General features: G+C 36.5%; 1 protein-coding gene and 1 long non-coding RNA gene across 3 annotated transcripts in view; one reads left to right on the top strand and one right to left on the bottom strand.

Annotated features, from left to right (window-relative positions):
- SMC1B (structural maintenance of chromosomes 1B) overlaps positions 1 to 17,065 on the top strand; it is a 66,488-nt gene that overhangs the window by 22,925 nt on the left and 26,498 nt on the right. For both annotated transcript variants that reach the window (XM_010367604.2, XM_010367542.2), the window contains exons 10-12: positions 1,525 to 1,710; positions 3,179 to 3,358; positions 7,225 to 7,371. In XM_010367604.2, coding sequence (XP_010365906.2) covers positions 1,525 to 1,710; positions 3,179 to 3,358; positions 7,225 to 7,371 — 513 coding nt within the window. The remainder of the gene's footprint in view (positions 1 to 1,524; positions 1,711 to 3,178; positions 3,359 to 7,224; positions 7,372 to 17,065) is intronic.
- Positions 1 to 17,065, bottom strand: part of LOC115892913 — a 48,674-nt gene that overhangs the window by 10,608 nt on the left and 21,001 nt on the right. The window lies entirely within an intron of this gene.

The raw sequence follows: 17,065 nt of genomic DNA, 5'->3' as shown, positions 1-17,065 counted from the left end.
TGTAATAAGAACTTGAATTTATGAAACTAGATTCAAATATGAGGTAAAACAATAAGATAAAAAGGAAAATGTAAGCTGTGAAAACAAATCAAGAATAGGCATTATTACTGAATAATTATAGTTAGCATGTAAGTAATAAGTAACATAGACAAATTAACAAATTAGAAGCATTAATAGCAGGAAATGTTAATAAATTAGAAGTAGCTGCCAGGCGTGATGGTGTGCACCTAGTTTCAGCTACTCGGAGGCTGAGGCAGGAGGATAGCTTGAACCTAGGAGTTTGAGACCAGCCTGGGCAACATAGCAAAACCTCATCTCTTTAAAAAAAAAAAACAAAAGGTAGCAAATATTAATAGATTACACAACTGAAAATCAAATTATTGACCCTGAAGAAAGGCTTGAGATAATCACAAATTAATGGAGAAGAAAAAGTCAAAGATATTTAAACAGAGCAAAGACAGTGATGTTTTATCATAGGAAAATGGTATTCTTGAAGTAGAACCTAACAAATGGAGGAAGGAGTCCAAAGACAGAAAATTAAACCTTCAGATATTCTAGAGACCACTGATTTACATGATGCTTGACATCCAAACATTTTCTAGTAAAGTTTTTGAACTTCAATCTAATACATTCTTGACCATTCTTCAGGTCTCAGATCAAGTAACACTTCGTGGAAATCCTTCCTCGACTTTTCTTTTTTCTTTTTTATTTTTTTTTTGAGATAGAGTCTTGCTCTGTCGCCAGGCTGGAGGCAGTGGCGTGATCTCGGCTCACCACAACCTCCGCCTTCTGGGTTCAAGTGATTCTCCTGCCTCAGCCTCCCGAGCAGCTGGAACTACAGGCGCGCACCACCACGCCCAACTAATTTTTGTATTTTTAGTAGAGGCAGGGTTTCACCACATTGACCAGGGTGGTCCCGATCTCCTGACCCCATGATCTGCTTGCCTCAGCCTCCTAAAGTGCTAGTATTACAGGTGTGAGCCACCACGCCCAGCTGGAAATCCTTCCTAGACTTCTTATGCCAACCTGGTCCCTGTTAAATATTCTCAGAGCACTCTCTACTTTGTCAGTGTCTAGCTCCATTTTGTACATACATGTGATTATTGATTATTTATATCTTCCTCACTAGAGTGAAAATTCTGTGAGGTCAGAAGGTATCTACTTTGTTCATTAATGTTTTATCCAGCGCCTAGCTTAGTACCTGCAATAGCAGGTCCCTTATAAATTCTTGTTTAATAGATAAGGGAATAAATTAGTATTTAATCATGTAGTTTTAGAAACTATTTTAATATTTTGGTAAGGCTAGTCACTCTTTATTACTCTTTTTTTAAATGAAGTGTTACTTAGCTAGATGGACGTTGCATAATGAAACTTAGATCTATTTGAATAAAACTATTAATTATGATGTATGTAATTTTGTAAAATTAGTTTTTGTCTGTGCTACTTTGTTACATTAGAAAACAATTAATTATATATTTCAGTCTAATATATCTATTTTTCTCTCCTTTTTCGAAACCTGCTAAGTTTGGAAGACTACTTGACCTGTGTCATCCTATTCATAAGAAATACCAGCTGGCTGTTACTAAACTTTTTGGCCGGTACATTATTGCCATTGTTGTAGCCTCTGAAAAGGTAGCAAAAGATTGTATTCGATTTCTGAAAGAGGAAAGAGCTGAACCTGAGACATTCCTCGCTCTAGATTACCTTGATGTAAGAACTTTGTAATGCCTGGTATTTATAGTGATAAAAGTCTTGTCTTTTAAAGAATGATCTTATTGCCTAAAACTATGATAGTGATTGAAAAAAATTGTAGCTTGTATGTCAGTTAGGCAATCATTTAAATAGCTGGTGTTAAATATATTGGCAAGTAAATAATAATATCAAGTGGCTATTCTCTTTCTTGACATCGTATCATTTCTTCCTTATCTAGTTTTTACAGAATTCTACCTTTGATTTCATTGCACTCGCAGTGCACCACTCTACCTATTAGCCAGCAACGTATTTTGTCCTATATAGCAAAGTATAGGAAATGGATAAGATACATGGTCTGTTGGTGAAATGCCAATTCAGTCTTAATTGTAAATATTTGACCCAGTGTGTTAGCTCTTTGTGGAAGAGGCTAAATTTTGAGCCTTGAGGTATGTGTTGAGATACCTTGACATATCCTGAGTCTAAATTCGTGAAGCAGGAACTCTGTCATATCACGATTGGTATCCTTCAGTGACTATTCATTGACTACTCAAGAAAATGTTCTCTTGGTTCACCAGTCAAGACCCTGAATTGCAGCCAGTCTTCATAGTAGTTGAGAGCACATGCCTTAGAGCTAGACTGCTCTGAGTTTGAATCTCAGCGCTACTTCTAATTAGCTCTTACTAATTTATTCTTAATTTTTCTTTTTTCTTTCTTTCTTTTTTTTTTTTTTTTTGAGACGGAGTCTCGCTCTGTCGCCCAGGCTGGAGTGCAGTGGCCGGATCTCGGCTCACTGCCAGCTCCGCCTCCTGGGTTTACGCCATTCTCCTACAGGCGCCTGCCACCTTGCCCGGCTAGTTTTTTGTATTTTTTTTTTTTTAGTAGAGACGGGGTTTCACTGTGTTAGCCAGGATGGTCTCGATCTCCTGACCTCGTGATCCGCCCGTCTCGGCCTCCCAAAGTGCTGGGATTACAGGCTTGAGCCACCGCGCCCGGCCTCATCATGTTCTTATCAGTCTTTTATGGTGTGTAATTACATACTGTTTTTTTGTTTTGTTTTGTTTTTTGTCTTGTTTTTTTTTTTTTGAGATGGAGTCTTACTCTGTCGGCTAGGCTGGAGTGCAGTAGTGCTATCTCAGCTCACTACAACTGCCAACTCCCAAACTCAAGCAAGTCTCCTGCCTCAGCCTCCTGAGTAGCTGGGATTACAGGCATGTGCCACCATGCCTGGCTAATTTTTCTGTATTTTTAGTAGAGGCAGGGTTTCACCATGTTGGCCAGGCTGGTCTCAAACTCCTGACCTCAAGTGATCTGCCCACCTCGGCTTCCCAAAATTCTGGGATTACAGGCGTGAGCATCATGCCTGGCTGGGTACATACTGTTAATCTTTTGCTGTCATGCATATATATGTTTTGTGAGAAAGAATATAATGAACATTTGGTTTTTATTTCAGTGTATCTAACATGTTAAATATTTTAAAACCCTTTAGATCAAGCCGATCAACGAAAGATTAAGGGAACTTAAAGGCTGTAAAATGGTGATTGATGTCATAAAGACTCAGTTTCCTCAGCTGAAGAAAGTGATTCAGTTTGTGTGTGGAAATGGTCTTGTTTGTGAGACTGTGGAAGAAGCAAGGCATATTGCATTCGGTGGACCTGAAAGACGGAAAGTAAGAAAAGAGGCTTGGATCACATCTTTGGATAAGTTGAAGTAGTATTTATATGACTAACATACACAAACACAAATATTTATATATGCGTTTTATGTGTTCTTTTTTCTAAAGAGAGCCAACATAGAACCGAAGGTGGTTATGGCCTCAGTGGTTTTTATAATTTTCTGTTGAATTTAGAAAAAAAACCCTTATAGCATTTCTCAACATCATAAATTATATTTCGGAAATTAGGTTTATTTTAATAATATCCTAAAGCAGTTAGTTGTTATTGTTGTTTAACCTTGCATGGAACGCCGGATATAGTACCTGTGGTTTTGAATACCAGGAAAGATTTTGGGTATTTATTTTACACTGTGGGCTAATTCTTCCATACTTTAGTGGAGATACTAACTGTCCTTTTTCATATTCAAGGTTTAACATATTTGAATTTCTAGAAAATGCAGTTGAAATGAGATTACTAAATACAGGTATCTTGAGGGAATAATTTAGGTCTTAAAAGTAGGTACTATTTTACTCTCAGTTGAATAGAGAGTATTTAGTTATATTTGTATTTAGTTGAGCAATGTTAAACTCAAATAATCTGATGTAGTTTTTTTAAAAAAACTACATTTACGATGAAGTATAACATAATACTTAAGGGTATGTAAGCTATAAAGTAAGACCAGTGATGCTACTTAGTAACTAATTATGTGACTTTAGGGAAGTTTGTAAACCTCTAGTTTTAGTTTTCTCATCTAAAATTGGGGAAATAATATTACCTGTTTTCTAGGGTTATGAGAATTAAATTAAGTAATAACATGAAAAATGCTATTATAGTGCCTGGCAAATAGCTCTCAAAAACTGGTAGTAATTTTATTACTTACTAGTCAATTAACACATTCAATCTGGAATGTCCAGAATTGCAAATTAACACAAACAGGCACTTCTTAATGAGACATTAAGATTTCCAGTGTTAAATTTATTGACTTACGTAATATGATTAATTTTTCATACATTTTGCTGTGTCTGATCAATAATCTTAAGCATAATGTAATCAGTCATTGAATTCTACATGTTAAATTTAAGCTAGTGTAGTTATTGTTTTCCTTATTTTGCTGCCTAATTAACTACACTAACATTGACTTTTTATATTTATATATTTCATAGAATTGATGTTTGAAGATTTGTGTAGTCAAAGAAGTCACGTGAAGATATGATTGCTTATTCCTTCATATAACAAATATTTATGGTTTCTGTATTGTTCACAATAACATCTTTACCCCTTTAGGTTGTATCTTATTTTTATCAGTAGTTCAAAATTTTAATCAGGTGTATCTTATTTGTATCTTTTTTTTTTTTTTTTTTTTTTTTTAAGAAGGAGTCTCACTCTGTCACCCAGGCTGGAGTGCAGTGGCCAGATCTCAGCTCACTGCAAACTCCGCCTCCCGGGTTTACGCCATTCTCCTGCCTCAGCCTCCCGAGTAGCTGGGACTACAGGCGCCCGCCACCTCGCCCGGCTAGTTTTTTGTATTTTTTTAGTAGAGACGGGGTTTCACCGTGTTAGCCAGGATGGTCTCGATCTCCTGACCTCGTGATCCGCCCGCCTCGGCCTCCCAAAGTGCTGGGATTACAGGCTTGAGCCACCGCGCCCGGCCTCTTATTTGTATCTTAACTATATCTCAGGAACTTTGGAAGACTTTTCTCTGTTTTAGATTGGGTCAAACCGTTGGATAGATGTCACATTTTCACAGACATCACCTGGTGAATCATCTGCAATTTGTGCTTTTGGTTTTCTATATACTTGATACCATGTTTTAGAATTTTCTTTAGTCAAACATTGCAAGTAGTATTAAATATTTTGGTTTACTTGTAAACTATAGTATATATAAACTACATACAGTATCTATAAACTACAAAGATGAATTACATCAATTCTGCTAGCTATAGTTTGGTCACCATATTTTAGTGATAACTCAGTTTTTACATATTTTAAAAATGTATGTACCAAAAGTCAAAAATCCTGAATCTCTTTACATATGTAATTTTTCTATCTGTTTCCCTTAACCAGAGATACAATTATTTATTTTCTTCTTCTGTAGACTGGTTGGTTGTTACTCTAAAACATATATTATAGAAAGATCTATTTGTATTGTGCCCTTTTAATATGGTGAGGCAAAAAACAGACCCAGAAAAATGTCAGTAAGTAGCTGGAAAATTTGTGAAAATATTATTTTTTCCAAAATTGCACATATTAAACAATAGCAAATAAAGTACAGGGTACCACTTTGCTGGGTACCACCTGGAATAAAATATAGTTAATCTAAACCTCATTCCTTGTATCAGGATAAATTCCAGATGAATTAGAAATGTTAATGTAAAAAGTAAAACCATAAAATTTCTAAGAGAAACCATGGAAAATGTTTTCTTTTCTTTTCTTTTTTTTTTTTGAAATGGAGTCTTGCTCTGTCACCCAGGCTGGAGTGCAGTGGTGCGATCTCTGCTTACTGCAACCTCTGTCTCCCAGGCTGAAGCGATTCTCGTGCCTCAGCCTCCCAAGTAACTGGGATTACAGGCACCCACCACCATACCTGGCTAATTTTTGTATTTTCAGTAGAGATGGGGTTTCACCATGTTGGCCAGGCTGGTCTCAAACTCCTGACCTCAAGTGATCCGCCTGCCTTGGCCTCCCAAAGTGATGGGATTACAGGCATGAGCCACCACTCCTGGACTGGGAAATTTTTTCTTAATCTCAGAGACAGGAAGGCTTTTCCAATATGACAAAAAAAACCCAAAAGCTATAAAACATGAATGAATTCACCTAACAAAGTTTCTGCATGGCAAAGACTACCATAGAAAAATCAAAAGAAAGATGGCAAACTGGGGAAAATATTTGTAGCTCATAGTGAAGAGCAGATGTTCTTACAAATCACTGTGGAAAAGAACAATAATATAGTGGGAAAATGGGCAAGGGATATGAACAAACTTGTTTTCATAAAAGGAAATATAATGATTCTTTTTTTTTTTTTTTTTTTTTTTTTTTGAGACGGAGTCTTGCTCTGTCGCCCAGGCTGGAGTGCAGTGGCGCGATCTCGGCTCACTGCAAGCTCCACCTCCCGGGTTCACGCCATTCTCCTGCCTCAGCCTCCCGAGTAGCTGGGACTACAGGTGCCCGCCACCACGCCCGGCTAGTTTTTTGTATTTTTTTAGTAGAGACGGGGTTTCACCGTGTTAGCCAGGATGGTCTCGATCTCCTGACCTCGTGATCCGCCCGTTTCGGCCTCCCAAAGTGCTGGGATTACAGGCTTGAGCCACCGCGCCCGGCCTATAATGATTCTTAAACATGGAAATGCAACCTCACTCATATGGAAAATACCCATTAAAATTACACTGAGGTACTATTTTCACCTGTCAGATTGACCAACATCAAAATGTTTAGTAACACTTTATGGGGAAAGAGATTCTTCTGTTCACTGTTGTGGGAACTTAAATTTATACCAGTTCTGTGAAGGGCAGTTCTCTCACTTGTACCTTTGAGGAACTTAGCATGTAGATTAACTTACATGTGTATGAAATGATGTGTGTACAAGCTTTATTCACTGAATCATTGTGTATAACAGGAAAAATTGGAACCAACTCAGATATTGATATAAGACTAAATCAATAATTTATTGCCTAGAATTGCTTTGGGCCTTAGTAAAATGGATTTTAAATTTGTGCTTTGTTTATTGTTTGGGGTCTCTTCATAAACTAGATATTTCATTAGTAAAGTTCAGTAAGTGTCTTTTCTCATCTGTTTTCTTCTTAACTTTAAAAATTGCCACAGTATGTTTTTATTTGTATCTTTGTGTACATTTCTCCAGGGCAAAATATTTTTAATTTTACAGACAGTAGCTCTTGATGGAACATTATTTTTAAAATCTGGAGTGATCTCTGGAGGGTCAAGTGACTTAAAATACAAGGCTAGATGCTGGGATGAGAAAGAGTTAAAGAATCTAAGAGACAGACAAAGCCAGAAAATCCAAGAGCTAAAGGTAAATCCATGCCATAAAAGTTGTAATATATTAAGTAGAATAATTGTGTTTTTAAACTAGGTGGGTTTTTTATAATAACCATTTCTGTAGTTTAAGAATTGAAATAATGCAGAATGAAATAAAAATACAAAATAAAAATCTTTCCCTTACTCTCTTCCTTATATCTCAGTGGTATTTACTAAGCATAGTTTGATACATGGCTTCCAGAAATTTTCTTGGTGTGTGCAAGCATATGTATTATTTTTCCTATTTTCTTTGTTTTATAATAGATTGTTACTATAGTGTTTGCGGCAAGTTTTTTTTTTTCTTTTTTAGATGGAGTTTCTCTCTTGTTGCCCAGGCTGGAGTGCCATGGCGTGATCTCGGCTCACTACAACCTCCGCCTCCCGGGTTCAAGTGATTCTCCTGCCTCAGCCTCCTGAGTAGCTGGGATTACAGGCATGTGCCACCATGCCCAGCTAATTTTGTATTTTTAGTAGAGATGGGGTTTCTCCATGTTGGTCAGGCTGGTCTTGAACTCCCGACCTCAGGTGATCTGCCTGCCTGGGCCTCCCAAAGTGCTGGGATTACAGTTGTGAGCCACTGTGCCTGGCCTGATAGGCATTTCTTAAAATATAACTGAGGTTGGGCATTTCCTCATGAACTTAATGGTCCTCTGTAATTTTTCCTTCTGTGAACTGCTTATTTTCTCTGCACATTTTTCTAGTACATTGTTCCTTATTTTATTACTATTTCAAGAATTATTTGTATTAAGTAAATTAGTCCTTAGTCATATGTGTTGTAAACATTTTTCATTTGACTTTTTAGTCAGCTTCAGTTGGAATATAATTTATATACCATAACAGTCACCAATTTTAAGTATAATTTAGTAAGTTTTGACAAATGTACATAGTCACATAACCATCACTGCACTCATGATATAGAACATTTTCATCACCCCCCAAAATTCCTTTGGGTTCCTTTTAGTTAGACCCCTCTTCTGGACCCTTTGGGGCCTCACAACCCAATCTACTTTCTATCATTATAGTTTTTCCTCTTTTAGACTTCCATATAAATGGATTGATACAGTCAGTAGTCTTTTGTGTTATATTTTCTTCGCTTAGTATTGTTGAGATTCATGTGTGTATCAAAAGTTTATTCCTTTTTAATTGCTGAGTATTTCTTTGACATTGACTTTGTTCTTTTTGTCATACGTGTGTTTTTAATCTTATGTAGCCAAATTTATTAATCTTTTATAACTTCTGGATTTTAGGATGTGTTATGCTTAGGAAGACCTAATTCTTTCTGAAGATCACAAAAGAAGTTCAATAATGCTTCCTTCTAATGCTTTTGTGTTTTTAACATTTATATTTTTTATTTATCTGGAATTTATTTTGATGACTGGGGACCCCGCTTTATTTTTACCGACTGACTTACCATTTTACAAAAGTATAATTTGTTGAATATTGTAATTCCCTCATTTATTGAAGCCAAATTTACAGTTGCTAAATTAATATAGAATGCTTTCAGATTATTTATTTATTGTTTCTATTTAGTTTTCTTCCTTGGTTGATTCAAGCACTTATTTTGGCAAGGTTACTTGACTAATTTTCATCTTTTTCTGAAGCATAAGACTACATTTTATGTTTTAATCTAAGGTGTAGAAATATTCAGCTTTTAAAGACTTTAACAAATTTAGGCCTAGGCACAGAGAAAGTTCTGGAAAGATACCAACTTAAAGTCAATCTTGCTTTCCATCCATGTCCATGCTAAAGTTCCATCTGTGTGTCACAACCTGAACCAGGTGGCAGCTAGGTGGGAATGATGTCTTGGGTTCTGAGGGAGGCTGCTGGGAAAAGCTTCCTCTCTTTTGATGTGAAGAGTGCTTGGGTAAGAATCAGGACGTAGCAGAATCTGGGGGTAAGTTAAACATTTGTCCCATGTGAGGATGCCTAATCTTCTTGAACCCCACTGAAGCGAAATATTAGCTTAGTAGGAAATTTGTGGCCTTCCTATTCCTGAGTTTGGAAGAGTCCAGGGATACCAGAGAGATATCTTTTCCTCTGCCTCAGGGTAGTCTCTGTCTCAGGGTGGTACTAACAGTCTTCTCTTATAATCACTGACCCTCAGGTATAGAAAATCCTTGTGGGGTGCTGTGATTTCGGGGACTTTAATACTCAGACATGGTCCTCAGTGGTGAAAGAAATACATAAATGTATCTGAGGTGTTCTAGGAGCCAGGCAACAACTTGAACAAGAAAGTAACGGAACATTAAGGAAATTTAGTATAGGGTCATCCTTCCCCTGCCAATCCCCAATGCACAAAAAGATTTTCTAGGACTAAAAAACGTACTTCTGGCCAGGCATGGTAGCTCACGCCTGTAATCCCAGCACTTTGGGAGGCCAAGGCGGGTTGATCACCTGAGGTCAGGAGTTCGAGACCAGCCTGGCCAACAGGACGAAACCCCATCTCCAAAAAAAAAGTACTTCTTTGTTTGTTTGTTTTTTAAAGAGGCAGTCCTTGCTCCATCACCCAGGCTGGAGTGCAGTGGTGCCATCATAGCTCAGTATAATCTTGAACTCCTGGGCTCAAGGGATCCTTCCCATCTCAGCCACCCAAATAGCTAGGACTACAGGGGTGTACCACCAGGCCCTGCAATTTTTTTTTTTTTTTTTTTTTTTTTTTGTAGAGACAGGGCCTTGTTATATTGACAAGGCTGGTCTTGAACTCCTGGCCTTAAGCAGTCCTCCCACTTTGGCTTCCCAAAGTGCTGGAATTATAGGTATAAACCACCACCTCTGGCCAAAAGCATATTTCTTAACTGTAAAATGTAGCAGATGAATTGAAGGAAAACATGTCATTGCTGAGAACCAAATTTGTAACCTGGCAGACTAAGTGGAAGAAGCATCTCAGGGTAACAAAATTACAAAGATGAGGTGTGAGGAAAATAGAGACTTAGTAGATATACTCAGGAAACTTGATGTGAAACTAGTAAATTCTTGAAAGGAGGAAAAGAACACAGAGAAGGAAAAAAATTAAAAAGAAGAAAATTTCTGTAAGGATCAACTTTTAATTGACCAGTTGAAAGGACACACAGAGTTCATGTACGTTTGGTGAGAAAGGGCGCACAGTAACACAGATCTGCGTGTAACTCCTTAACCTGTAGGTCATAGAAGCGATGCTAAGCTACCTGCCCTTCAAGAAAAGTTCCTTATATGTTTAAACAGCAACAAAAAAAGCTCGTATCAGACTGCAAAACTGGATGGGACTATGGAATAATAGCTAAAAGGAAGAGGACTACAACCTAGGTATTATTTACCTTTCAAGGATCTGCCAATAAGCAAATTCAGAGATTGTCATCCACATACTCCATATGACAAAAATACTAGAGAAAGTACTCCAAATGGCTGGGAGCAATAGCTCACACCTGTAATTCCAGGCACTTTGGAAGGCTGAGGCTGGTGGATCACTTGAGGCCAGGCAGGAGTTTAAGTCCAGCCTGGCCAACATGGTGAAACCCTGTCTCTACAAAAAATACAAAAATTAGCTGGGTGTGGTGGCCTGCACCTGTGAACCCAGCTATTTGGGAGGCTGGGGCAGGAGTCTCGCTTGCACCCAGGAGGCAGAGGTTGCAGTGAGCCCAGATTGCACCACTGCGCTCCAGCCAAGAATTCACTCTACAGCAAGAATCTTTCTCAAAAAAAAAAAAGTAAAAAGAAAAAGGAAAGTACTCTAAGCAACACATGAATTAGGATAGACCTAATTATAATAAACGAATAGTGCTAAACTAACTCAGCAAAGTCAAGGAATTAGAAGTGGAGAGAAAGATCAGTGTGTTCCAAAGGTTTCATCTGTGAGGAGAGGAAGTTAAAGTACTCTAAAGACCGTATGTATATGGGGCACAGGCGGACAGGAGGGACTAGAGTGTTAGAAAGAATACCAAGCTAACACAGGGACAAATAGAAAACCAATAAAAATGAGTGAAAAGAATAAAACGAAAGTAAGATAGAAGAAATGAAAATTTTGTATGTCAGTGATTATGGTAAACATGAGTAGATTTAAGTCTCCCATTAAAAGATCAAGACTCAGATTAAAAAGTGAGTGTTATTTACAAGAAGTCATTTTAAAACTGAATGTTGAGGCTGGGCGTGGTGGCTCACGCCTGTAATCCAAACACTTTGGGAGGCCGAGGTGGGTGGATCACTTGAGGCCAGGGGTTCAAGTGCTCGAGACCAGCCTGGCCAACATAGTGAAACCCTGTCTCTACTAAAAATACAAAAATTAGCTGGGCGTGTTGGCGTGCACCTGTAGGCCCAGCTACTCGGGAGGCTGAGGCAGGAGAAATAGCTTGAACTGGGAAGCAGAGGTTGCCGTGAGCTGAGATCATGCCGCTTCACTCCAGCCTGGGCAACAAGGCAAGACTCTGCCTCAAAAAAAAAAAAAAAAAAAAAAAAGAAGGAAAACACAAAAAAACCGGAATGTTGAAAAATAATTGGATGCTCACCTGACAAATGCAAACAAAAAGAAAACAAAAGTAGTGATATCAGACAATGTGAACTTAAAGGTTAAAAATCCTTGTGTGTAGTAAGCTTTCAGTAAGTACTTATAATTTAATTGAATAAAGAAGATTATATGTAACATAAGACAAAGATTTCCATTATAAATCTGTTTGCAGGACATAGCACCTAAATATTAATATTTAGAGTAATACTAATTTTTTTAATAGAATGGAAAAGATAACTCAGGAGTTGGAAAATCACTCTTAGAAGGAAAGGTTAAGTGTTTAGTTTGGTTGAATTAGGAAAAAGAAGGCTTTAAACTACTTCTTAATAAAAATAAAAATATAGTGCAACATTTCAGCAGAGTGACTTCTGAGTAAGTTACATGCTTTTACTGCTTTAGTTTCCTCATCAGTATAATGGGAATAATAACATCTATTTCATAGCATTGTTAAGAGGATTAAGTTGGTTAATAAATGTAAGTTGCATAGAACAATAAGTGCTGAATAAATGTGAGATACTGTTAAAAATATCTATTAAACATTTATGAAAATTGATCATATGCTTGGCCACAATGGAAACCTCAATAGTTTCTTAAAAGTAGAGCTTTTTATAGGATCACCTTGATCATAATTTAATGAAACAAGGAATAGTGACCAAAATACTATTTGTCTCTGTAGAAATTAAGAAATGTAGATAGTTTTGGAATTAAGGAAGTAATCCAGAGGCATATTACAAAATATTTCAAAAATGATGAATAGGAATATACTTCCTACCATTATCTTTGAGACACAGTAAAAGCTACATCAAGAGGATGTAATCAAGTAATGCCTACATTACTAAAGAAAGAAAAAATATAAGGGAACTTATTAGTCACTTTTAAAAAAATTAGAGGAACCACAGACTGGGCAACGTAGTGAGACCTCTTATCTACAAAAAGTTAAAAATTAAAAAATTAGCCGGGAGTGGTGGCATGCACCTATAGTCCCAGCTACTTGTACAGGAGGATCACTTAAGGCTGGGAGGTCAAGGCTGCAGTGAGCAGTGATCATGTCACTGCACTTCAGCCTGGGTGACAGAAAGAGACCCTGTCTCAAAAAAAAAAAAAAAGGAAAGCAATTAGAACAACTGGCCAGGCATGGTGGCTTTTGCCTGTAATCTCAGCACTTTGGGAAGCCAAGGCAGGAGGATCACTTGAGTCCAGGAGTTTGAGACCAGCCTGGACAACATGATAAGACCCCATCTCTATTTTAAAATAAAAGAAATTAGAATACCCATAAAATAACAAAAGTTATACAAGGAAATTTTTTTTTTTTTTTTTTTTTTGAGACAGAGTCTCACTCTGTTGCCCAGGCTGGAGTGCAGTGGGGTGATCTTGGCTCACTGCAACCTCTGCCTCCTGGGTTCAAGCAATTCTCCTGCCTCAGCCTGCCAAGTAGCTGGGATTATAGGCACGCACCCCTGTGCCCAGCTAATTTTTTGTATTTTTAGTAGAGACAGGGTTTCACTGTGCTGGCCAGGCTGGTCTGGAACTCCTGACCTCATGATCGGCCTGCCTTGGCCTCCCAAAGTGCTAGGATTACAGGCATGAGCCACTGTACCCAGGCTAGGAAATTTTTTTAAAGCTGACATTAATTTAGTAGAAAACAACTCAAAATAGAAAAGGGACAAATCTAAAAGCTAGTGCTTTTGAAAGACTAGATAAACTCTGCAATCCTAATGAAGGAAAAAAAAGCTAGAAGCAAACATACATGATCAGGAATGAAGACATTAAAATAATTTTAAAAGAATCCTACATGCAAATAACTATGGTTTTAAAAATTGAAAATTTGGAAGAAATGGATATTTTTTTTGAAAATATAAATTACCAAGATTGAACAGAAAAAAGGTGAAATGTTTGAAAAGGCAGGCAGTGGTGTGGTTTGCTGGCCTAATCCCCATCCACAGTTTCCTTCCTTTCTAGACTCTATTACAAGATTGTGAAAAACAAAAACAACTTAATTTCACACGTTGCCTTGTAGCTAGGGCTGGCCATGTGACAGTTTTGGCCAGTGAGATATAAGTGAAAGTTTTGGTGTTATCTTCTGCATTTCTTTCTCCTGACTGCAACGCAGTCAAGATGCAGCAGCAATATTGCACCAAAGGAAAAGCAAGCATGAGGATAAAAGCCATTGTACTAAGGAGCTGAAAATTAGATGCATTATTGATTAATGGCATCAGTCTAACTTTGTGTGAAAAAAAAAAAATATATATATATATATATATTTAATGCCACTGTGATCTACACTGAAAAAAGGCTTCAGGAATATAAAATGGTATATATCATATCATGGAAAATGGTATGATGGCTTCTCAAAAAATTAAAAATAGAATTACCATATTATCCTGCAATTCTTTTTCTTTTGTCACCCCAGAACCTGTGAATATGTTGGGCATATACCCAAAACAAGAAAGCAGGGTCTCAAAAAGAGATTTATACACCCATGTTCATAGCAGCATTATTCACAATAGCCAAAAGGTAGAAGCAATCCAGGTGTCTATCAACAGATGAATAGATAAACAGAATGTAGTATATACATACAATGGAATATTATTTAGCATTAAAAAGGGAGGAAATTCTGACATATGCTATAACATAGATGAAACTTGAGGACAAATACTGTCTGATTACACTAACATGAGGTACCTAGAATAGTCAAATTCATAGAGACAGAAAGGAGACCAGTTGTTGCCAGTAGCTGGAGAAGGGGAGAATGAGTTGTTTAATTGAGACAGAGTTTCAGTTTTGCAAGATGAAGAGATATGGAAATTGCTTGCACACAATGTGGATATATTTAAACACTGCTGAACTGTATACTTAGAAATGGTAAAGATCTCACAACTATGCTTGACTAGCCAAATAAAAATGGTAAAGATGGTAAATTTTATGTTATGTATGTTTTACCACAAGTAAAAACCAAAAATAACCTCTGGGACCAGATGAGTTTACAGCTTAGTTTTATGTAATATATAAAAAAGATGGAAACTTTCCAACTTATTTTATAAAGGTAGTATAACTTTAATATAAAATAATATATAGTACAAAAAATAAAACTAAAAACTGACTTCCCTTATGAGTATAAATCTATAATATCTAAATAAAATGTCAGTATTAGAGAATTGAGCACTGTAGTAAAATAATACATCTGACTCGATAGAATTTATTTCACAGATACATGGGTGTTTAAGTGATCATCATAATCCATTATATTAATGAATTAAAGGCAGGAGAAAAGTCATGTCATCATGTGTAGAAAAGGCATTTGATAAAATTCAGCAGCCAGACCTAATTAAAATACTAAGGAAAAGACACATTAGTGGAAATTATTTAAATAAAATAAATAGCTCTTGAACAGAAATAATTGCTTAAATGGTGAAAACACTGAAATCATTTTAGTTAAAATCAAGAAATAGTTATCTGTTACCACTATTCAATGTAGTCTTGGAAGTGTGAACCCTGAATATCTGAGACAGGTGTCAGTTAATTTAGAAAGTTTATTTTGCCAAGGTTGAGGACGCACACCCATGACACAGTCTCAGGAGGTCCTGACAGCATGTGCCCAAGGTGGTCAGAGCACAGTTTGGTTTTATACATTTTAGGGAGAAATGAGACATCAATCAACGTAAGATGAACATTGGTTCGGTGTAGAAAAGGCAAGACAACTGGAAGCAAAGGCAGGATAACTCGAAACAGAGAGGGGGTTTCCAGGTCATAGGTAGATTAGAGACAAATGGTTGCATTCTTTTGAGTTTTTGATGAAGCCTCTCCAAAGGAGGCAGTCAGATATACATTTATCTTGGTGAGCAGAGGGTTGACTCTGAATAGAATAGGAGGCAGGTTTCCTCTAAGCAGTTCCCAGCTTGACTTTTCCCTTTAGCTTAGTGATTTTGGAGCCCCAAGATTTATTTTCCTTTCACATTTCCCCCCTTTTCTTTTTAAAAATCTTTTGGTGAAAGCATTTTAGAGGAAAATGAGTCTCTAGTCTCAGGTTTCATGTGATCTCTCATGGCTAGGATGGTTTATTTCTAGACAGGTAGGTTCCAAGTTACTAGGAAAGCTGATTTTCTCATGTCCTGTGAAAATAGGGGAAGGAAGGAAGAACAAGAAACAAAAGAACAATCCTGGAAAATCGATATAGGTCACATTACTCTGAAGTCCATACATTAGTAGGCAGGTACGAAAGTGGCTTATATATGTAAATAGGTTGCTGTTATTTTCTTCTGAAATTTAAGTTGTCTAGCTTCAGTTCGTAGGGCTTTACGAAAAGCACAACTTAGTTTTCAGCGACTCCACATTAGGAAAAATGGGGAAAAAAGAAGGAAAAAATTGAAAACATTATTTTGAAGACTTGTAACCAAGAAAAATTAGAATTTGGTCCAAACTGTAAAAATTCAAAAACATTAGGCAAGACTAGAATCTAACAACAAGTGTTCTAGTTTTTGAAACATAATTTTTCTCTCTCCAGTTTTCCATTTTTACTAAAGACAAGTTATGGTTGGACTGAATGCTGTATTATACTTGGCCTGATTATTTGTATATAATGTTGCAAGAATAATTTTTTTTACATCAAGCCCAATCTCTAGAAAGACCATTATAATTTCCCTTTAATTAGAGACAACTTGATCATGTAAAAGTTTTTTGGGTTTTTTTCTATAAATCCTTTTATTGTGACTTACACAGACCATTCACGAAATGCTTGAACTTTCTGGTTTGTCCTGAACATCGCTTTTTCTTAAACAACCAGTCATTTTATTCTAGGACTAAATTTACCATACAAGATTCTTTCTCATATAAAATTATTTCTCTTTAAGCTTTCTTACCAAAAAAAAAAAAACCCTCTATTTTTATAACTTTCTTTACTTCTCTCTTATTTTCTGAGTCCTTTTACCTTGTTTTATATATAACCTTTAAATAAGCTTTGAATTAGACAAAAATTGTTTACCTTTTTGAAATGGACACCTCTTTTTTTTTTAGAATATTTTCCTACAATATATTTTTATTGGAAAATACCCAAATAATGAAATATCTATTATTTAATATAACTTTAGATTCCAAATTATGAGTTTGTCTACAAGTATTTATCCCATCACATTTGCCTAATTATTTTGATCATTTACCTAGATTATTTATGAAAACTGCAATAGTCATCATTTAAAGTTATGGGACCACCATTGCA

This window comes from Rhinopithecus roxellana, chromosome 13 (assembly GCF_007565055.1).
Source record: "Rhinopithecus roxellana isolate Shanxi Qingling chromosome 13, ASM756505v1, whole genome shotgun sequence".
NCBI lineage: Eukaryota > Metazoa > Chordata > Mammalia > Primates > Cercopithecidae > Rhinopithecus > Rhinopithecus roxellana.
Note: the sequence above shows the minus strand (reverse complement) of the source record. Positions and strands in the feature narration are given on the sequence as shown.